Source organism: Centrocercus urophasianus, unplaced genomic scaffold (assembly GCF_019232065.1).
Source record: "Centrocercus urophasianus isolate 14NV4802_14NV808 unplaced genomic scaffold, USGS_Curo_1.0 seq_10, whole genome shotgun sequence".
Taxonomy (NCBI): Eukaryota; Metazoa; Chordata; class Aves; order Galliformes; family Phasianidae; genus Centrocercus; species Centrocercus urophasianus.
Genome location: NW_024884142.1, coordinates 23,336,898 through 23,360,486, shown reverse-complemented (window position 1 = coordinate 23,360,486; position 23,589 = coordinate 23,336,898). Strand labels below are relative to the sequence as shown.

Genomic DNA, 23,589 nt, shown 5'->3' with positions numbered 1-23,589 from the left:
TTTAAAAGCTGGACTTATATAACCAAATTCTAGGTGCAAAACACTAGACTGAAATTGACTCTGCATTTCCTTCAACTACAGGTCACTGTATACTCATTGCCAAGAACATATGATTCACATATTTCAACACTCAAACTTTCTCGCCAAGTATTCTGGAATATATTAGACAGGAGGAACAGCCTTAGTTACTACATCTGTCAAATATAGCCTCACAATTAATTCATTTAAGAATACTATCGTTTATTACAATGTTATTTTAAAACACTTCTTTAAAAGTCTGCAATCATCGTTTACAGACCTTTTTCTGTAGCCCTTTTCTATCATGAGTAAAGCTACATGGGATTTTGCCCTGATTTTTATGTCTTGATACTTTTTATATCATAACGTGGTGACAAAGCTGCCTATTGTACCTTTGCGGATGTAAAATCCAAAGACAACAGAAGTTTGCATCGTTCTGTAGTGTATTGGGATATCTGAGGTGTAAAGTAACCCAAATTTTGTTGCACGTAGCCATGCTAATGGAAACTGAATTAATACAATGTTTCTGGAAATTCACTGCTAAAATAATGGTAACCATTTGCCTCAGCCCCATCAATTTCATCTCCAAAGAACATTTCTCAACCCATGTATGAATTATGCATTTTTTAAACAGTACCTACCAGAAACTTACTGCAAAATAGAGTTTATCTTAGTTGATACACTCCCCAACTATATGGTATTACTATTCTTGTTTTGGCACCCCTAACATAAGAGAGACAATGGCCATTTCAAGCCCTTCTCCTAACCACATCAGCCACCCTCACGAGCACCTCAGACAAGGAAGCTCTTGTCTCCTCTGGAAAACATGACAAGAGAAACCATTGCCCATTTTGTGCTACCAGCCAAGTATACTTTGGGCAGTACAGAAGTCTACCATAGCTACATGAACAACAAAAAAAAATCTCTTAAAAATATGAGTCAGTTCTTCTAACCTGACATGTTACATCCAAACAGTGTCCTACCACTCCCTTCCCATCCCTACAACACGCCCTGAATGTTCGAGAAATGTGTAAAGGGTGCTCAAGGAAGGCATTGTTTCATTCAAGCAGTAGTAAGGCAGGGTAGCAAATTTAGATTGAGCTGGATATAGGGTCTCCTATTTTGTTTATTGTATGCTTGAAATATTCTAGAAGAAAACAGACTACTGAAATATACTGAAATATACTGAAATAGTACTACTGAAGTGATTATGGAATTCAATTTTATAGAAGCCTAGTAAGACATAAGGATGCTCTTAGACTGGACAAATTATATTAAAGAACTTGCTAATCTAACTTGTTTGGGTTTTTGTGTTTTTGGTTTGTTTGTTTTTGGTTTTTTTTTTTAATTGAATTGTTAATGTTCCGTAATTTATGTTTTGTATAGATACATTTTAACCTAGAATTCTTTACAATGTTGAACTGCTAATCATTACTGATTATCCGTTTATCAAATACTTCCTGAGTATTTCATAAGACATACATTTAACCTATGATCAAAACCTAAGCCTACTGCTTTTAAGGATATTCAGGCTTACAGATGTTAAAAAAAAAAAATAAAATAAAGAATTTGATAAAAACCTTTTTTCCTGACTCAAAGACCTAATTCTTTAGATCAAAGTTTTAAGATAAGCATACAGGATTAGAAATCCAGAATGCCTACTTAGTAAATATTATGCACTTTTGCATTATGTATAATGCATTTTTGTTGACTAGTTAGTTTACTGTGTACCTCCACTAAACGTATGATTTACAAATCATCAAGAAAACTATGTGTAAAGAAGAGCAATACTTTTACCTTAATATTTCTCAGTTATTAGAACAACAAAGATGATAAAGACTCTGTAGTATCTCCTGTTCAAGGAAAGGTTGGGAGACCTGGGTCTGTTCAGCTTGGAGAAGACTGAGAGAGGATCCGATCGATGTGAATAAATATCTAAAATGCCCAAGGCAACTGGATGAGGCCAGGCTATTTTCAGTGGTGCATAGTAATAGGACAAGGAACAGTGGCCAAAAACTGGAACATAGGAAGTTCCACAAAAATATGCAGAAGAACTTCTTTAGTGAGAGTAACAGAGCACTGGAAGGGATTGCCCAGACAGGTTGTGGATTCTCCTTTGGAGATGCTTAAGACCCATCTGGACACCTATCTGTGCAAGCTACTGGGGGGAACCTGATTTAGCAGGGGGGGGTTAGACTCAATGAGCTCTACAGGTCCCTTCCAACACCTGCAATTCTTTGATTACTTTGCACAATTATTTCAGCTCTAGTAAGCCTTCAAAATGAAATAGTGGTGTAGAAATAGAGGTAGCAGCTGGTAAAAAAAATCATAAAGCAAAGTTCTGGGCTCAGTCTTTATGATAGCTTGTGATGATGCTGGAAGTGAGCTCACAAATTCTGTAATTACTTGCAATAAGCTGTGGAGTACTTGATGTGAAAGTTCTTAGAGTAATGGTTAGCAAACACATTCACACATCTCATCAATAATGACTCCTGAAAAATCCCAGGCAGTCAATATTTTCTTTGAAGGAAAGGAAATAAATACTTACTATTGGAAGAACAAGAGTCCCAAAGGAATCTGATAATAATAAAAAAAAAAAAGAAAGAAAGAAAACAGCATCACAAACAAGCTTTATAAAAATTGAACATCAACATAACCAGGTTAATTTGCAGATCAGCTCTCCTCCTCATTCCCACACTGCCCAAAATACCCACTGGACACTTGACCCCCTTGCTGTGGCTTCTCCTGCACTCAGTGTGCATAGACAGCCCATGCAGCCCTCATGCACAGGGTGCAACCTGTGGCCCACATGCTGGCCCACATGCACATGCTGTACAGCCAGCTGGTTGCTGCCAAACACTGCCTGGAACGAAACTGAGAAATAGTCTGATGTAACTGCTGCACTGGTAGATATAGATATGTCATACTTGTATTTCCTTCAGCTCCACCAGGAATCTACAAGGGATCACTGTCAGGGGAGTGGGACTCATCAAAAGACACAGGGGAAGAGCATCCTGGGATTATCAGAGAATCACAGAACATCCCAAGTTGGAAGGGACCCACAAGGATCACTGCATCCAACTCCCAGCTCCACACAGCATCAATCAACACTCAAACCCTATGTCTGAGAATGTTGTCCAAATGCTGATTGGACACCAACAACTTGGTGCCATGCCCACTGACCTGGGCAGTCTGTTCCATGCCCACCACCCTCTGTTGCAGAACCTGTCCCTAACCCCAGCTGCCCCTTCCCTGACACAGCTCCATGCCATTCCCTCAGGCCCTGTCACTGTCACAGTGCTGCCCTTCTGCTCCCTGTAAGCAGCTGCTACGAGGCCACCTCTCAGCTCCCCTGGGCTGAGCACACCAAGGGACCTCAACCACACCTCACACGTCCTGCCCTCTAGATCTTTCACCATTATGCAAGTCTTACAACAGAACGTTTAGAGGAGGAACCAAAGATTGGAAAAGGGATGGATGTAGGTGATTTAAGAAGGAACAAGTGATTAAGGGGACAAAGCAGCTGGCCAAGCAAAAAAAAAGAGGTTGGTCAAAGCATTTGTCTCGCCATGCCTTGTGCCTGATCAGTACATTCTGTCCTGTACTCTTCTTAAACTCAACTTTAATTGTTTGTTGTTTTTTTTTAAATGCAAGAGACTAATCTATATGCATGTGTGTGTCTGGAGATCTACCCACCAGTAATAGGAGTAGGCTTATGGATTAGAGGACTCACGTTTAAGTGCCAGCTGGAGAGACAGGAGTGTGCAAATACAGCGTTGGCGTGTGTGTCAGTGTGTGATCACTGATAACAACAGGACTTGGTAAGTCAGCAGTGGGAAAAGTTCCCTGCGAGCCAGGGAGATTGTCCCTGAGGTTGAGGAGCACCTGGAGGAGTTGGTATTGGAGGCACCAGTAGAGCCAGGTCAACAGCTGGAGAGACCATGAGGCCTAGAGGCGCACCAAAAGACCTGGGTTTGTGTTGGGAGCATGTGGGTTGCATTTCTTCTTCTCTGTGGAAGACACAACTGAGAGGATGATTTACTGAAGGATTGTTAGATAGGGTAGTATGGTTAGGTTATGATTGGGCTAGGTGATCTTTAAGGTCTTTTCCTACCTGAGCAATTCTATGACTCTACGGATGCAGGACCACCTAGTGAATAGACTGGGCCTCCCTGGCCACCTTACTGGTGGGATCTGCAGTGGGTGCAAGTATGCATGCTTACGTGTGCACAGAGGTCTCTGTATCAGCAGCTGGAGCAAGGCTTGAATGCCCAGATACTGGGAAGATCAATATTCAGTGCCAACTACTGGGCAGATTGTCTAAGCCCAGCTATGGCAGGGACCCAAATTGTGGGCATGTGTGTATATATACATATACATACTTTTTTTTTCTCCTGTCAACTAGACCTTCATTCTGATCAACCAGAGGTGAGATAAAGGTGCTGCTTGTGTGAGCATGCCTGTCTGTGCTAATATGTGTAACTATCCGTGTAGATGTATGTGGCACATATGTATACCCGCATGTCTGTGTGCCTACTTGGAACACATATTTGGCCTTGCTACTGGTTGGGACTGGGGCATGGAGCCACATCAGCCTCTGCCTTGCCAGGCTGCTAGATTTAGCAACTCCCTAACAGTCACAGCAGTTTCAAATCTGCTAGAAGAACTAGACAACAGTACAGCCCAGGGAAATTGATATGCAATGCTCCACTAGAATAATGGCTTCCAAGATGCTAACAAACTGCCAGCTGGGACCTACCTGAACAAGGAGGATAAGGTTTGGCATTGCTCTCCTTGAAAACAAATCCCCTCTCAGGTACATTTGTTCCTGGACCAAAGCATTCCTCTGTTTCTGAAAAGAAGCTGATTCTGCACCTCCTTCACATTTAAGAGAAACCCAGGATATTTTGCATTAACCTCTTCTACAGCTAAGTATGTTGACTACTTTTTGCATCAAAACAACTTTTATGAAAGGAATGAAAAGGGGAAAAAACTTTAAACTGCATCCCATCAAAGAAAAAGAAAAGAAAGGCAACTGGCAAAAAATTCCTTAATCCTAGTCCTTCCCTCTGGCTTGGTGCTTCTACTACCATGGGAACAAACATGAAACAAAGTCAGCAACATGACCATCTAAGCTGTGCCTCTATGACAAACTAAACCTACTTCTTCATTGAGCATTGACTCTCATTTACATACATCCAACCCCACTCCTTTCTAATTACGTGGCTGATGGAAGACACGATACCTTTTCCAGGGTTGCAAAAGTACAAAACCCAGAGCAGTACTGCAGAAATGTTACTTCTACATTTGGTGGGAGCAGACCTCTGTGTTCTCCGCTGTTTCCCCTGCATTCACATACCCTGAAACATCTTTATTCAGTCTTCTATTCCCCCTGAGTTACTATTTTCTATTAATTCTGCAGCTAGAAAAAGTTTTCAAAGCCTCGTACAGCATTTACCACCCTCAAACAACAGAGCACACAGAATTAACCATTCGCACTGTATTACATTACCTTGGGAACACTTAACTATTATATCATTATGCAGGGCTTAATATAACTTAATATTTTAACTATTTCAGATAGTGTGACCTCAAATTTTCTCACAATACTGAAATTGCTACAGCTTTTATTTTAATTATTTAACATGGTTTGGTTTTTTTTGTTTTTTTTTGTTGACTTTAATGGTGCTGCCTTTCAGTGCCATCACCTCTCTTATCTCAGCATCACTAGCCAATTTTTTCTTGGTTTAACAGATTTTTTTTTAACAGAGGTTGGAAAAGAAGTTGCCATATTGGGGTTAACAAAACCTGTAGCTATTAGCATTCAGACATACTTGACAGTTTTAATGACAAAAAATGCATTTTAATAATTTTCTTATTAGTACTATATAATTTAAATGAGTAGTACAACCACTGCAGGGTTCACTTTTCATGTGTATCAACAGAATAATTTTGTAGTTTCCACTCAGTTACATCTTTTTATAATTCCTAGGATGATATGGGTTCACATCTATTTTTCACTCAACTGTTCACCCAGCATATGGGTTACATACATTCTACATAGAATTGCTGCCCTGACAGAGTTGCCTTCTATAGGCAACCGAATATTACCTCTGAGATAATTAAAAAAGAAAAAAAAATTCACTGTATTGCCTTTTATAGAATCATAGAATCACAAAATTGTTTGGGACCTTTAAGATCATCTATTTCCAATCCCCCCACTATAGGCAAGGACATCTCCCTCTAGACCAGGTTGCTCAAAGCCCCATCCAACCTGGCCTTTCAGAGAGGAAGCATTCACAACCTTTCTGGGCAACCTGTTTCAGTGTCTCACCACCCTCACAGTAAAGAATTTATTCCTAATATCTAGTCTAAATCTACCCTCTTCCAGTTTAAAACCATTTCCACTCATTCTGTCACTACATGCCCTTATAAAAAGTCCCTCACCAGCTTTCCTGTAGGCCCTCTTTTAGGTACTGGAAGGCTGCTATAAGGTCTCCCCAGAGCCTTCTCTTCTCCAAGCTGAACAGCCTCAATCTCTCAGCCTTGCCTTGTAAGAGAGGTATTCAAGCCCTCTGACATCCTTCATGGCCCTCTTCTGGACCTGCTTCAACAGCTCTATGTCCTCATTGTTTTGGGGACCCAGAACTGAATGCAGTTCTCCAGCTGGGGTCTCACAAGAGCAGAATAGATGAGCAGAATCAAGTCCCTCGACCTGCTGGTGACACTTCTCCTGATGCAACCCAGGATACAGTTGGCCTTCTGGGCTACAAGTGCACACTGCCTGCTCCTGCTGAATCTTTCATCAACCAACACTCTCAGCTCCTAAGGGCTGCTTTCTAGCCATTCTCCACCCAATTGTACCTGTGCTTGAGATTGCTCTGACCCAGATGCAAAACTTTGAACTTATCTGTCCCTTACAATACACGCTGCAATTCTGAAAGTCACCACGGCAAATTTGCTATTGACTTCTAGGGGCTTTTTCTTCCCCAGAACATCAAGCCTAGCCTTCTTATAGGTGGGAAAATTTAATGACCCCCCTCGATCCAGAACTTCATTGCATTCGAAAACAAAACACTTATTTGATATCTGAACTCCAGTAAACATTGATTTAAAACATTTTTTTCCTTTGACATTAGCAAGTAGAAGGCAGTCTAGATGGATAGAAAGCAGTATGTCCCTGCTGCTGTCAGTGTGCTAAAGGAAAACTCCCATTCAGCATGTGCCATCCATTCAAATTATAACTTGGGTTAAATCAAGTGACTCACATCCTGCTAATGGTGCTTGCAGGCAGCACACTTAATTACTTCATTCTGGTATTCAATGGTTTAATAAGGATGGGTAGCATCTGGCCCTGAGCTGCACAGTTTTTTCAACATGTTTATGCTACTGTTGAAGCCACAGTTTTTCCTGCCATTCCTCCATCCTCTTCATTTGAGAAGCAGTCCAGGCAATCCTTGACTCTCAGCAACCTCACTGACCTTGCAGGTTTTTACAGCCAGGAAACCCAGGCAAAACACACAAGCAGAGCAGGCATTCCCACTACATAGTGTCATAGAGACCAAGGAACAGCTAAGCTTGCCTGGCACATGAGGCTCCTGGAAAGGAATTACACAGTGCTGCAGAGTACCTGCTGCATAGGTATATTACTTGACTTCATTTCCAGCATCTACTCAAAGAACTCCATGTCCAAATAATCCTATTGAGAAGAGACATCATTTTGGCTAGAGGAAACTTATGTCCTTCTAACTCACAAAAGACAGTTACTGCTAACTGGGAAAAAAAAATAAGGGACTCTATGTCACTGGTAAAGGAGGTTGGATGTAGAATAAACCAGCAACAACAGAGATGATATAAAGCTACCTCCTGAAATTTTTCTCAATTGTATACTGAAAGTAGAAGTACTAAAAGTAACATTAGAGAAGTAATGTTCCTCTAATTCCCATCACTCTGCATAGGAATGTGTGAATAAGGTCGTGCTAAAACTTGGTTTTGTACAACCACAAACTATGACATCACTTCATCAGGAAAAAAAACCACCTTTGTCACTACTGAAAATCAGTTATTAAGAGAAGAATAACTTTACTTACATGCATGCAAGTAGATGTGCACACAGTTAAGTATTGCTAGCTAAATATAGCACTGGCTATAGCAGTGGCTTCAGTATGCGGTGAAGCACCAAGAACAGAAGTTATATTCATAGAGAATCATACCATAGTCCATTCCTCTGGGTTTCTACTTCCATCTTTATCCATACTAATACACACACACATGCACTGCACGCACTTTGCAGCTCTTTAATCAGAACAGTGCCTGCTTGCACCATCACTTGATAATGAGTATCATGCAGAACACAGATATTTCAAAGTACTTCCCATACTTCAACTAGGTCTTATTATTAAGCCTGTTTTCCATATGCTGGAGCTCAAACAGCGTGAGGTATGATGATGTTGTAGAGTCAGAAGCAACACAACAAGTTTTCTCACGTCTAGGAAGTAAAATTTAAGAATGCTAAGCTATAGGAAATGCTGTTTCGGATACAATTATGGTAAGCAGAGTAAAAGCCCAGCTACAAACAGAGGTGGTTTTCACAAGCTATTTCCAGCACATCCATTCATAGTATATTCCCTGAGCAAATATGGCTGTGGCAACTACTTCCTCATCAGTCACAGGTACTGCTAGCAGCAGGGAAGACAGGATGGTGCTAGAAATATTGGGTTTCACACATTCCCAAGCCTGGAAGACCTAAGAGCAGGTCTGAGCCAGGTACAGCTGTGCTGCAGATGGGAAACAGCTGGGGAGGAGGGAAATTTAAACCGAAGTCACTTCTCAGTTGTGTGACTCAGAAAGCATTCCCTCCCAAAAGCACTGTTAGAGAGCTGCCTGGCTTCCTTGATCAAGTCCATAGTGTCATCTTGTTCCCAGACAGTGAAAATTTACAGAAGAGGCACTGGGGCATTAGTAATCCTCTGGTTTATGTAATTATTTTGATGGGAACTGACGCCTGGGCAGATCTGAAAGTCTCTGGTGTTGTAGTAAGTCTGTCTCACTGTCATGCATGTTTTTCCCACATTCTCAGAGCTTCTGAGCTGAGCCCTGGAAGTTCCACTTAGCTGCACCAAAAGGTGGCCAAAGCCCCTCTCAGTCAGGAGCAACAGCCCAAATACTCCCTTTATGTCACTACTGAATTGCTGAAATTCACCATATTTTTCTATCCACTTGATGAATTAAGGGTGCAGAAACCTCATGTTTTTAAGTAGCTATCCAGAATCCAGCAGCTAGCACAAAGCACGGCTCTTGTGGATCCTCAGCCACCATGCAGCTGGATACCTTTACCTGCACAAAATGTGTAACACTTGCATGTGACTAACACATGACATCAGATGAGTCCTCGCTGCATCTAATCAGGGGAATTTTTCTCCCTCCTGCAGAACCTCCCTACAGCATTGCGCTGAAGAAATACATGGAAATCCCGTGGAAACAAATTCATATTCTCCATCCTCCTCTCTCATAGACTCATTGCTATTTAGGACAATCCAGAGAAAGAGGAAGAAAAGGCAGTAGGGTAGTGCAATGTCACCAGCACAGAGGGCAGTGGGAAATTAAATCATCTTTTTAAATGAACATTGCTACTGTACCATTTTTAGCAGTCTATCTTTTTAGCAAAGCAAACAGTTAGAAAGCAAGGGAACAACACAAAGCTGCACCAGAGGTTCAGACTAGACTTTAGGAAAGATTTCTTTACCATGAGGGTGGTCAAAAACTGAAACAGGCTTCCCAGAGAAGTAGTTGCTGCTCCATGCCTATCAATGTTCAAGAGGAATGTGGGCAATGCCCTCAGCAATATGCTGTAATTTTTGGTTAGCCCTGAAGTGGTCAGGCAGATGAACTCAGTGGTCTTTGAAGGTCCCTTCCAACTGAACTAAAAGTTATGCTACCTGTTATTAAGCTGACAACAACAGCACTAGGACCAGATGTAAATGTTACTCCAAAGTGATTTAAAAAATATATATATATATAAATATATATATATATATATATGTTTCCAGTGGTATGTCACAAATAATTTCAGCATTACACGACTTTTCCCTTGTATAACAAAGCCTGTGGCCCAGGTCTACATGCCCTGCAAGGCACACTCACAGACCTCCCAGTCTTCCCTCTGCCAAACAGCCAGGCCCCATCTACATCTGTACAGACATAAATACTCCTGTTTCAGCTTCCACTCCCAAAAAAGGATCGACGTTCCAGAAAAATGACTTTATGACTTGGCATGATTAACCAGAATTCATGCCAACATAAGTCAGCACAACAGCAGTTAGCTAACTCAAATTCAGGTCTTAAAGCTAAGTTCTAGCCTATTTAGCAGGCGCTGCTGCAAACAGACTTTCTCACTTAACCTTTCCTATCTACGTCCTCATTTCTTCTCGGATCCATTAGAGAATGTGAAAATATAGCTTGAATAACTTCCCACTGAAGTGATGTCATAGCTTTCTTCTGGCAGCAGTGTTCACATATACACATTTAGGAAATGCTTACAAAAAAGTATTTTCTTTACAGTGGCAAATGGAATTTTTTCACCTGATTGGTCTACTAAAAAAAAAATAAAATACTTCTAATATCAGAGAAATGAAAAGTATTGCTCTTCATTGTCCTTCCAGTTTTTCCTTCCTATCCAAAATATACACTATTTTTGTGATTTCCAAAAAAAAGAAAGAAGGAAGTATAAATTCCAAGAGCTAAACTGTCCAAAGAGTAAAAAATTTTTACTCATGAAGAAGGCCTACAAATCTGTGAAGTTTAAATTCTTTAAATGTTATGTACTTCTCGCCTGTTATCCTAAATTAGCACTTCCTAGTTATGCTAGCAGCCTGAAATAGACCATGTGAGCCACTGCTGTTCAACTATGGCTAAATTTGGGCCAGGTGTTAGTTGGAGATACAGTACAGTGATCAAATACGCACTCAAATACACACTCAGGCTGCCATCCAAAGCCCAGTGAAGACAAGAAACTTGTAGTAAAGACTCCAGAAAGCATCCTGCTTGCCAGCACCACATGCCATTTCCTTCACAGCCATTCATTACTCCCCACTGCCCATTTCTACTGCTCCCTTTCAGTCTTTTTTGCAATTCTGGAGGCTGAAAGCACTAAAAAATTATAAATGGAATGAGGCAGGATAGCAGTTCTGCCTACAGATAAAGCAGAAAAGGATAGAAGGAAAAATGTGAACGAGACCAGAACTCATCTGAGGTGCATGACGAGATGGAGCACTGCAGCTTTGGAGGACAGAAGAAAGCAACATGCACAGATGCGTCTGTGATTAAAGCCCATTACCTCCCTATTTCTCCCACTTAGTTCAGCCCTGCACCCACTCCTGTGGACACCACTCTGTCCCCATCTCATAGACAGACAGATGGACCACTGCTGATGTTGGGCATCTCTGCTCTTGTGCTACTGTACCCACCAGCCCCTCCCACAGGCCAACATTAGGTTTTCTGCTCTCCCCACAGCATTATTCACCAGCTTTTCAGGGGCAGATACACGGGCATTTCTCCTTTCATTTTCGAGCTGGGGCCTCGTTCAGATATTTAATTATCTGCTCAGTTTTCTAAAGTACAACAACCAATTTTGTAGATGACATTATTACCACTTTCAGCCAAGTGGTCAGAGAGAGGCCAGTACCAAGAACACAGTACACAAAACCCTCTGTGGTTTATCTGAAATACTGCATGCTGGGTAGGAAAAGGGAACAGCTTCATATTTTTAAAACTAAATCATCCCTTTAGCCACCCAGCAGCTACCAGCTCAGAGACTGAAACTCAAGCACAGGCTCTTTCCAAATTATTCTTGAGACCTTCCATAGGTTTTTTGTCATGTATGCTCCACATCTGAGTTATTGCTGCCTACTACAGCCAAACAACATTATTCTCAACAATTATAACTCTTCAGTTGTTAGGAAGACTAGTCTGGAATATTACAAAGCAATCTTTCTTGATGTCAGATCCAGTCTTCAAAACCATGCATACAATTCAGAAGAATCTCAGACTTAAGCCTCTTCACAAGAAAATGGGAAATTAATTTAATTAACTGACTTTTCCCTTGGTGACTGCACACATATGCAAACTGATGGGCATGCCCTGCTTTCTAGGCACTGCTGGCCATCATTACTTCACGGAAATTGCAATGGATCATAAACACAAAGCCTCTATTACTGCAAGTTAGAGCAGCTGCAGTTTTTATTCTGTTTTTATTCTATTTTATTATTTATTAAAACACGGGGAAATCATAGCAGGACAGAATATGGCTTAGCCTGTCTATACTAGATGCTTGGTGGTATTACTACCACCCCCATGCCATTAATTGCTGCAGCTGGAATAAAATTTCAAGGTCACTCCTTCACTGAAAATAAAACACTCGAGTACTATTTAAGTTTCCTCTAAGAGGCAATGAATGAAGAGGGTTTGTTTTTACAATGGTTTTCTTCCATTTTCTGGAAGGCACTCCGAGTCTGCGATGACAAATCCACATAATTTTTCTGAGACCACAAAATTGTTTAGATGTATAAAAACAATACCAGAGTCTTCCCTCATCAGTATGTAAGGGCAATACAATTCCTTAATCACTCAAAATAAACTCCTGGGCTCCCAGCTGCACCTCCAGGGAACTGGAGAAGTGGGGGAGAAGGTATCAGTCACTCTGACACTTTTCTATGCAGACACTGGGACAGCAATGAAACTAAATGGACCAGCAGTGTTGCTTGCCATGTGCTATTCAACCTCTGCACACAGGTTCTCATCTCTGTCTTCACAAACAAGTACTCAAGGACAGTAGGGCATGGTGCCAGTGCAGATAAAGAGTCATTAAAAGAGAAGCCACCTGTGTATGTATGACTAGGAGAGGAGACTCAACAATTTCCCAGCTGTTTCCTACCTCTGCAGGTACTTCTCTATTCCTCAGCGCGTCAGCTTGGATTTCTTTCTAATCATTCCAGATCCATTTTGAGACCCACTCTCAGCTCCCACTCCTTTCTCTTTGAAGCCAACTTTTATCTTCCTGAGGATTAGTAACCAGGTCTATCAGACACTTGCCCTGACAACTCACTCCAATTCCTCCAATGTCTCCTTACACTTTTTCCAGAATGTGAGATTCCAAAAGTCTACTTAGCCCATGGTTCTGACTCCAGCAATGACCAAGGACAGACATCTGAGTAATGCAAAGCACAAGCATATAAAATGACCCTTCCTTGGGTACTCTGCCAGCCTATATGTAATGTGAGGCTCAGAGCTCAAAAAGTCAACATGTCTTCATGCAAGCAGAGCCATAGATAGACTTTTCAATGTTGCACATTTTCAATCTTCCAGACCCTTCTCCTCATTCATGCTTTCAAAAATCCACTAGCAGTTTTTAAATTTTCACCCATTCATTAAATATTCTGCAGATAATTTTATCCAACCTAAATCCCTACTTTACCAAGTACTCTTCAACCTGTTCCCCTCTTGTTCCCTTACTTCCTTGGCACTGCAGCTAGTTGCAATATAAATTGTATAATAGCTGATCCTCTCCATGAAGACTGAGCACTCATCTGCCTCTCAGCTTCACTGAAAAAGGCCCTTCTAGCAAGCCACACCCTTTGGTAGTCTTCCTGCTACTTATACAGTATTTAAAATCCTACCCTGCACATTCTTTCCTATTCATGGTTTGGCCTTTCCAATTTCATCCCTTCATACCCATGCTGCTCTTTTATGTTCAACCTTTGTAATCTGATCTCATTTTCCATTTCCACAACTTATTTTCTTTTTCCTTTTTTTTTTTTTTTTTTTAAATCAGTAGTAAGACTGTTTCTTACTCTTCTGCTATGTTAAGTAATGTACACTTACAGCATTAACATTAATCACTCAGGAGATTTCTCCCATTGTTTAACTCATTATTTCTGATAACACCTCTCTCCCTAGTTTCAACTGTTTACTGGCATTTCTTTTTTCTTTCCAAAATTCATAGTCTTTACTTCATTTATTCCCTCTCTCCTCCCTTTCCTAAAAGATGCAAAGATCCTTCTGCTCACACAAGCAATAGGCAATCCCATGCAGACAAGTTGCCATTCACTTCTCTGTAAGATACAACTCCCTGCAACCAATCCTACTATGAACAAGTTACAGAATCATAGAATCATCAATGTTGGAAAAGACCTTCAAGACCATCTAGTCTAACTGTCCACCTACCACCAATATTTCCTCTCTAAACCATGTCCCTTCATACCACATCTGAATTTCTTGAATACCTGCAGGGACAGTGTCTCAACTACATCTTTGAGCAGCCCATTCCAGCACCTGACCACTCTTTTGGAGAATAAGTTTTTCCTAATATCCAATCTGAACCTCCCCTGCTGAAACTTGAGGCCATTCCCTCATCCTATTGCTAGTTATGCCAGAGAACAGGCCAACACCCATCTCACCACAGCCTTCCTTCAGATAGTTGTAGAAAGCCATAAGGCCTCCCCTGAGCCTCCTTTTGTCCAGACTAAATAATCCCAGTTCCCTCAGCTGTTCCTCACAAGACTTGTGCTCCATATCCCTCACTAGCTTCATTGCCCATCTCTGGACACACTCAAGGGCCTTGATGTCTTTCTTGTAGTAAGGGACCCAAAACTGAGCACAGTACTTGAGGTGCAGCCTCACCAGAGCTGAGTACAGGGGTATGATCATCTCTCTATTCCCGCTGGTTGTAGTATTTCTGATACAAATCAGGATGCCATTGGCCTGCTTGGCCACCTGGGCACACTGCTTGGTCATGCTCAGCTGAATGTTAACCAACACACCCAGCTCCATTTGTTCCACACTGTCTCCCAGCTACTCTGCCCCAAGCCTGTAGTCTTGCACAAGGTTGTTGTGATCAAAGTGCAGGCCCCAGCACTTGGTCTTGTTGAACTTCATCTCACTGGCCTCAAACCAGTGACCCAGACTGTCCAGATCCCTCCATAGGGCCTGCCTATCCTCAGGGCGATGACCACTTCTTCCCAACTTAGTGTCATCTGCAGACTTTCTGATAGCACACTCAATCCCCTTGTCCAGGTCATCAATAAATATATTGAACAGCATGATCCCTAAGGAACTCCACTGGAGACCAGTTGCCAGCTGGATTTAACTCCATTCACCACCACTCTCTGGGCCCAGCCTTCCAGCTTGTTCTTTACCCAGCAAAGAGTGTACCTGTTCAAGACACAGGCTATCAGCTTCTCCAAGAGAATACTGTAGGTGACAGTGACAAAGTCTTTGTTGAAGTCTTGGTAGACTATGTTAACAGCCTTTCCTTCACTCACCTCATGGGTCATTCAATCATAGAAAGAGATCAGGTTGGTCAAACAGGACTTGCCTTTATTCTACCCTTTCCCTGCTTCAAGGTCCCGCAAAGCAGGCTGCTGTGCTCATTTTGCCTCACACTGCTCAGTTTGATGGCATTGAAAGATGTGGTGACCAGAATGGCCTCATACAAACAATTTGAGCCAAAGGAGGATTCTCTCCCTCAACCCTCAAACACCATACAGTCAATCAGATAAAGCTCAAGTATTGGTTGGTTGTATGGGAACTGCTGAGTCACGGCCTGAACCTCTGATTGATCACCTGAGGTGAGCCATGAGTCAGCCAGAGGAGCACAGGTGAAGGCAATTCAGCTGTACTGCTGGAAGGGGTGGAGCCTGGCTCCACTCCTAGTCCTATTTAAGAACTGGCTACCAGAAGGGAAGGATCTCTTCTGGAGATCACTCCTCTTGGTGTCTTCTGGTGAGTTCAGCTGAAGGGTAAGCTGTTCCACTAATTCTCTTTTGTGATCGTTGTTTACTTTGCTTAATTCTCTTGATTATATTGTAATTATAACATCTTGATATCTATTGATTATACGATTATATTGTAATTATAACATCTTAATTATACAGTTGGTATTGATGTTTTGATTTCTCTGCAGTTTACTTGACAGGACAGTTATAAATAAACTGGAATTAATCATAGAATTACACTTGGAAAAGACCTCTAAGGTCATCAAGTTCAAACACCAACTCATCACCATCATGCCCACTAACTCATGTCCCTGAGTGCCTCATCTCCGCATTTCTTGAACACCCCCAGGGACAGTGACTCCATCTCCATGGGCAACCTGCTCCAACACATCACCACACTCTCTGAGAAGAAATCTCAAGTGGGTTGAACAACAGCCACAGAAACTTGTGTTTTTTAATTAGATGTGCTCCAACAATAGAGAAGTCTGTAAGTCTGCCCTCTTCTCAGCTAGCTAGCTCCCTTGCCTCTGGATTCAGCCCCATCATCTCTTTCCACCAAACCTTCCCTTATCTGATTTTGCATCAGTTGTCTGCACATGCTGAATATTGATAACTTACATGCAATTGTTCTTCATGAAAGACAATTACACATACATTTGGAGGTTACACATGTGAAAACATGGTGCTCCTGCTCTACTGCTGCTTCACTTTTTAGGCTTTCACACATAGTTAGGAAGAAAGGAGCTGTCCCAGCAACTTAGCAAAATTATTTACACTCAGACATATTTTTCAGGATATATGTTGCAGTCACAGAGGAATCAGCCATAAATATTCAGAAATAGGGCACAGAGGCAAGGTTAACAAAAGGGACCAAGGCCATTCATCCTCATTTAGCTGTTACTTTACAACTCATGCTCCCTAGTCTTCTTCAGTTTCACATACTAACGTGGTCAGAACCATATTATTAAGTATGCAAAGCGTGCCTCCTGGTAAAAGCAGATTTTCCGTTGTCTATATGGACGATTGCTGCAAGTCTATACCTGACAGACATTCTCACAAAGTCTGTAATGTTTCATAAACCCTGGCTGAGCTTTTACCATGTTCTGATTCAGAGTTCCCTCTGCCAACAAGTAAGTTAACTGCACACTTGAAGAAACACAGAAAAGCAGTGCAAATTAATTAACATTTACAAGCAAATGACAAGGAACCTGAAGTATTTTAAATCAGATTCTTCAGTTCTCAAAAGTACTTCTCACTCACCGTGCCTTAAATGCATTGCATTGTGTCTTAATTACCAGCTTTAACCAGAGCTTACTCCTGAGAATTAAAATTGTTCATGAAGTCACGTAAATGATGCCACCCCATTATACATGAAAGCCTTTCTTTAATTAGTTTTCTCAACTTCTCTGCTATTTGTATTTTCCGAAGTATTTCACCACAAATAAAAAAAAACAGTGTTCAGAAGCTTTCTCAATTAAGGCGTAACTAACACTGCAATGTCTAAGTAGCAAACCTGGCAAGACAATACTTGCCAATTCAAATTACATCTTTATTGATCAATCAGAGGATTAATACGCATGGTGTGAACCACCCTTCTCTGTAATCACTGAAAATCAAGCTATTCATGCATAAAATTTAACTTGCTTTTCTGTTATTCTCATCATTTTTATTTGTTGACCCAGAAAACCCAACAGCTCAGATTGCATGTAAGTCACTGTTTTCTTCTGCAGTCATTTTCAATCAGTGAGGATTTTTCTGATACTGCAACTCCATAGAAAATGTGTCAAGGCTCGGTATGGTACGCAGAATCAGCTTGAATTACTGCTTTTGTGTTCTCCTTGAGCCTCCTGCAGATGATGGAAACATATTCTCTCCTAGTGACACACTGACAATTTTTGTTGCATTTGCTCATACAAAGTTAATCTGTAGCAGCAATACACTGCTTGCAGACATTCACTGGGTTTGTTTTCATTGCAATTAAACTGTGTAACTTCTGTACCAAAACACTGACCTTCAAACAATCTCCCTTGCTACAATACATCTGGATTCTGCTACTTTGAGCCAAGCTTAAAGCATCAGGGCTTGTTTAAATGGATGTATGCACACACTCTCACTCCAGTGTTTATAAACTCACCACTTGTTAATGAACATAATTCATGATTACGTTATATTGTGAATATATTGCAACTGCTAATTTCCATCCCCATTGTCACATGAAAAGCAGGCAGAGATGTGAACCAAGATCCACTCCCACAGTCTTTAGTGGTCGGTTTTCCACAAATCACTCAGAAATCAAAACTCCACTTCCTGTAATAACATTAAACCAGTGAATGCTCAATCAACCATTAGAGGGCAAGTGCTCCATTTCTCATATAAAGCTGGAGTTACGTTATATGAAGAAAGAATAGCAGTGCCTCTAATTCAACAAGATCCTTTAATGGAGTTGACTCAAAAATCCAAAGACAAGCGTGTTACCATGCTGAGCTGCTGCTAGAGGGCTAGAGTACATCCTTAACTTCAAGCAACTGCAGATGCATTTTATCAGATAGGGACACAAAAGGTCTTGCCTTTACGTAATCAGCTGAGCTCTGTCTGCAAGATTAAACTAACAAAAAGTTGTCCACAGCCTGTCCTCCAGCCTTAGCCTCTAATGGCAGCTCTGCACCAGCTCTGTTCTAGCAGCACAGATCTTTGCACACCAAATCAGAGAACTTGTCTGCCTAAATTCAGCAAAATAAAAATGATTCCCTCAGATCAGATCTCAGTTATTCAAGGCAATAACCCTCCCACTCTCGCTAACACCGCACGAGAAAAATTACAGAGCACAATGCTGCCAGCTTAGGCAATATGAATGTTGTGCCCTGCCCAAGGCAGGGAATCAGTCCCAGCTTTTGGGTATCCAGCACAGTCAACAACCGCAGGTACACTCTGCCTTCCTTCATACTTATTTAGCACAGGCATGGGGGAATAACACCAAACTCATGTGCACCGCAGGAACAGTAGCACCACTGTGTAACCTAATGGGCACAAATGACAGATAAAGCAGTATTTTCTGGCCACTAATATATGCACCGGTGATGTCATTTAAAGAAGATTTTGTGTGTCTGGAGATGTTTGGATTTTTTTCTTCAGCTGCGGCAGCTGGCCTAATAAAACTTGCACAGAATTTGATTCAGCTAAATTCTCAGACCAGCACAGCTACAGCACCATTGCTACATATCTTACCTCAAAGCCTTTTTAGCCTCCAGAAAACAAGGTAAAGCCTTAAAGCTTTCATCTGACAAACTGCTTTCCCTCTGAGTAATTCTATTCCTGCAGCATCTGAGGAAACGCCCCTAACATCACAGCCTCTGTTATAAGGCAGTTTCTTATTCTTGGCTTACATTTTTGCTCAGAGAAAAAACAACTAACAAATTATATTACTTCACTTTGAAGAATGGATGGCCACAGAGTTTTTTGGTTTTTTTTTTTTGTTTGTTTGTTTGTTTTCACATATATGTGAAGCTTAGTAGGAATTTCACTTAAAGTAATGCACTACACCATTCTTTTTCCTCAGTCTGACTGTTCCTTTACTCACTCCTCCTTTATGTCAAGCCTAATAGACTTGAACGGTACTTTTTACTAAACAACAGTTGAGTATAGGATACAGTATACTATGATGAATTAAGTACCATAAGCATGACTGGCAGCCTATTTTACTCCCATGCAGGCTTTAGGTGCTAGCAAATTGGTCTGCCTAAAGTAATAGCCTCAGGCATACATCACAGCTCTTAGTATTAGATTTCAGGGCTATCAGATTAGTTGTATAAATTTGGTTTGAATTGGGAATTAACACTTTTTTTTTCTTTTTTTTCTTCTTTTTTTTTTTTTTTTTAATTAGGCACGGCACAACGGGAACATTGTTTCAGCTGCATACTTTTATATTGGATGCTGGAGGACATACCTGACACCACCATAAAATTAGAATGGATAAACAACATCCAAGCCAAAGTAAGACCTGAGAGTACGTAACTCTGCAAAACATTTGTTTTTACAGAAAAGCTGAAGTGGCAAAAAGGGTTTTGATAAGATACATTTCTGCATCATGTGGGCATGACATCTTTGATCCAATCAAAAGCACTCTGTCACACTCACAGCCTATCTTCTACACGGATTGTGAAGAGAAGCAGTCTCTGTTTGAAATGATGGTATGATGTTTACAATTAAGTCATCCATATTAATGACAGTTAGCAACAAGAAGAAAGTCCATTACAGCAGGGTGGATTTTTCTAGGACTTCATGCTGCCCTGTGACTCTACTTTAGACAAATAAAAAGCCAGAGTTAGTATAAGGTGATATAAATAACACTCAAAGAGCACTCTGAAAGCTGGCTGATCTTCCTTCCCTTGAGGGCAGTTCTCAGGGAGCACATTGCTATTTCCTGCTCACAGCTGGCAGTTACCACGAGCACTGACCAGGATGTCAGTTCTCCAAATACTCATACATGTCACAATGTCCCCTACCACTCCTCGGAGGAGCAATTAAACCAGGTTGCTTCAGAGTTGACTTAGTCCCAAAGCTGTCCCACCATTCAGTTTTTGACTCTTAAAAATGTCTCTTTCCACAGACACACTGAGCTTCTGCATGGCAGCACTTGGGGCGCATCAGGTGGGAGATCAGGAAAAGGTTCTTTTTCTCAGAGGGCAGCAGGCATGTAACAGGCTCCCAGAGCAGTGGGCATGGCCCTGAGATGCTGGAGTTTTTGCAGGAGCATTTGGACAATGTTCTCAGATATAGTATTTGAATTTTGGGTGGTTCTGTGTGAAGGCAGGATTCAGCGATCCTTGCGGATCCATTCCAAACCTGGATATTCTGTGATTCTATGATGAAGATCCTCACTTTCTTAGAAGTCAAGCTCTCCCTTTCTCAGAGTATTTGCAGCCACCAGGCATAGATGCTTTATCAACCATTTGTTCCACACTTGCTATCCTCACACTTTGCACCTTTGCAATAAGCCTACCAACAAAAATCTCTTCTTTGGTGATGCCATGACAATGATCTGAGCACTTCCAGGCATCTTGAAGATGCCACATCATATAACACCTCACTGACATCTGATTGCTTTCTAAGTTTAAAGCGAGTAAAAAAATCATTTGTTACCCAGCCTGGTTAGAGAGCCACAACACAAGACTACATCCCATAGCAGCCCCCAGTTGGAAACATCAAGTTTGTATTTCAGCACTCTTCAGCAGCTGTGGCGCTGTCAGAATAACAGAATATGGGAGAAGGCAGGTGTAAGGCCCCTACCTCTCTCGAAGATCAGCTCCCTGCTGAGCACGGTCTGATTGTCCCTGAGCAGCGCTCCCCGCACGGCGACCTGCGCGGGGCTGCCGGGCAGTAGGGCCACCCCGACGGTGACACTGGCTCCGGGCCTGATGTTCCAGGGAGCCGCCACCAGGAACGTAGGTCTGCAAAAGAGAGAGCGGGAGAGATGCGTTAGCCCAGACAGCGGCATGCGTCCAGCCAACGGGACGCGTTCCGAGCCGTCCTCTCGCAGACCCCGGGCCGGGGGCGATGTTCCCCGGGCAGCCCGGCCGCCCACCTCTGCCCCACGTACCCAGCCGCGGCGGAGCCGCACATGAGGAAGAGGAGGAGAAGGCGAACAGCGGCGCGGCTCCGCGCCATGGCTCTGCGAGCTACGCGTCCGCTGCGCTGCGCGGGCCGTCCCGGGCGGGGAGGGGGAGGAGAGGCCCCGCCGTGAGTCACGCCGCGACGGCTGCCGCCCGAGTGCCCTGCGGGGCGTTCCCGAGGCCGGCCTGGGGGAGAGGCGGGGGGCAGGCGGACGGCTGAGGGCAGCCCGCAGGGCCGCCGCTATGTGCCGAGCTCCGGTCGCGTCTGAGAGAGGCGGCGGTGGCTCGGAGGCTGCGATCACCGCAGCTCCCGAACGCGAAGCGATTGGTAACGGCGCTCTGGGTGGGTTGGCCTCGGTGCCCGGTGTCTGCAAAATAAGGTCATGTCGGCGTGCTCTCATGGACCCAGCCCTATGCTTTTTGGAGCCCTGACAGCCCGGGTGCTGCTTGTAACCGTGTGGGATAAGCACAGCTAACGATGCTTTGATTCATCTGAACCTTTGCATTCCTGCACAACGCACTGTGAAGTTCCTGAAGTCAGAAGTGCCAAGCTGGTGTGCCCTGTACATGCAGACACAGCTGGAGCCCAGAAGGGAAACCCCCCTCGCTGCTCTGTTCTTATGAAAAACAGATACAAACAGCACATGTACACAAACACTGCACACTCTAACAGGATCCCAGACAGCTGCAGCACCTTTTACATCTTTTAAATGTGATTGCATACATCTTTACACCACTGGTGATTCCAGAATACATCTCTGCAGTGGCAGGAGCAGATAGGTTGGTCTCAGAGCAACTGGTGCCATGAAGGTAGCTCCTGGCAGCTCCTCACTTGTAGAGGTACATGCCATGGCAAAAGCTTGCTGCTGTGTGCAAACCTTTCACTTGCTGCTTGTGGAAATCATGCAGGGAAGATGAACACTCCCTGACACTCCAGTGGAGATGGTAGGAAGATGTGCTAACGAGTTCTGCAGCCCAGGCACCTTGGGCTTGGTGCTCAGGCTTCCGGTAGTTCACATTTCTACAGTCACTGTAGCTGAAACCAGCATTGCTCAACCACGCCTGTCACACCGGTTAGCTCTCTCAGCCTCCAAAACAGTGCAGCCACCTGCAGCCCTCCTGCTGGGTACGGCCCTTAGACCACACTGACCCTCACACCACACCAGAAAATCTGAAGGAGAGCACTTTCTGGCCAGGACATAACCACGCCAAGGACAGCTCGAGGGCAGAGACAATGAACTTGCAGTCCCAAGAACATTTGCTGGCACCGTTTGATTCATTAGTATGGATGTATCCTGAAAGCCCGTTAGCAAAAGTGCTTGCAAATGTCACAGATTCTGCCCAGTACGCAACAGTGTTTGTGGACCTGTATCTTTCTTTTTTCTTTTCTCCCATGGGCTTATTATTTAAAAGATATTTTTGTGTACATGTTGATCTTTCTTCTACAGAAATGGCAACAAAGAAATCCTACAGCAGAGAGGGATACTACAACTTAGCAATTAATATTACAATTTGACTTGGCCCAAGTAGAATTAACACTGATAAGAAATAGATAAACAGAAGTGAAGTGTTTGATCCCAACCCACAACAACATTGAAGCTCCATTTCTTAAAGACACTGCACTCCGTTAATCTGCTCAGTATCATTTATGGCTGTGTATGGTAGGCTCTCGTTATGCACTTACATGTCATTAATTAGTTTGATCTAGCTCAGACAGCTAACTCAAACGAAAACAACAGCACTTCAGAGTGTGCTAAATTGCTCAAATGCAAACAGAAGAACACCTGTATTTTAAAAGCCTTCCCATACCCACCAGCTTCTGGGATACAAAATAATCTCAGCTGAAAAAAAAAAAAAAAGTCCATCCAGAACAAGCCCATTAAAGTGATGACCTTAATCTTATTAAACTGCTAGAATATCTGTCTTCAGCTGAACAGAATACCTTAACCCAGGCAACATCATTTGCAGTGTCACAGCAGCAGCCAGTTGGCACTGTCTCAGGGCTAAGTAGGTTTTAAATGCCTGGCTCTGACAAACACCTGAGAGACCAATTTGTGCACAGAACTGGAAGCAGAGGACTGCACAGCAACTTACTGAGATCACCATGTGAGGGAAATTTGTTTTGGACCAGACTTGTGTGTATTAGAAATAATTTTGAAAGCATATAACCTAGAATGAAAGGATTTAATAAT

At 42.5% G+C, this 23,589-nt stretch overlaps 1 protein-coding gene across 1 annotated transcript in view; it reads right to left on the bottom strand.

Annotated features, from left to right (window-relative positions):
• CD109 (CD109 molecule) overlaps window positions 1-21,798 on the bottom strand; it is an 83,478-nt gene extending 61,680 nt beyond the window's left edge. Inside the window, exons 1-2 of the mRNA XM_042824828.1 lie at window positions 21,075-21,798; window positions 2,567-2,595 (exon numbers count right to left, since the gene is read on the bottom strand). Coding sequence (XP_042680762.1) covers window positions 2,567-2,595; window positions 21,075-21,798 — 753 coding nt within the window. The remainder of the gene's footprint in view (window positions 1-2,566; window positions 2,596-21,074) is intronic.
• Between the last annotated feature and the right edge of the window lie 1,791 nt (window positions 21,799-23,589).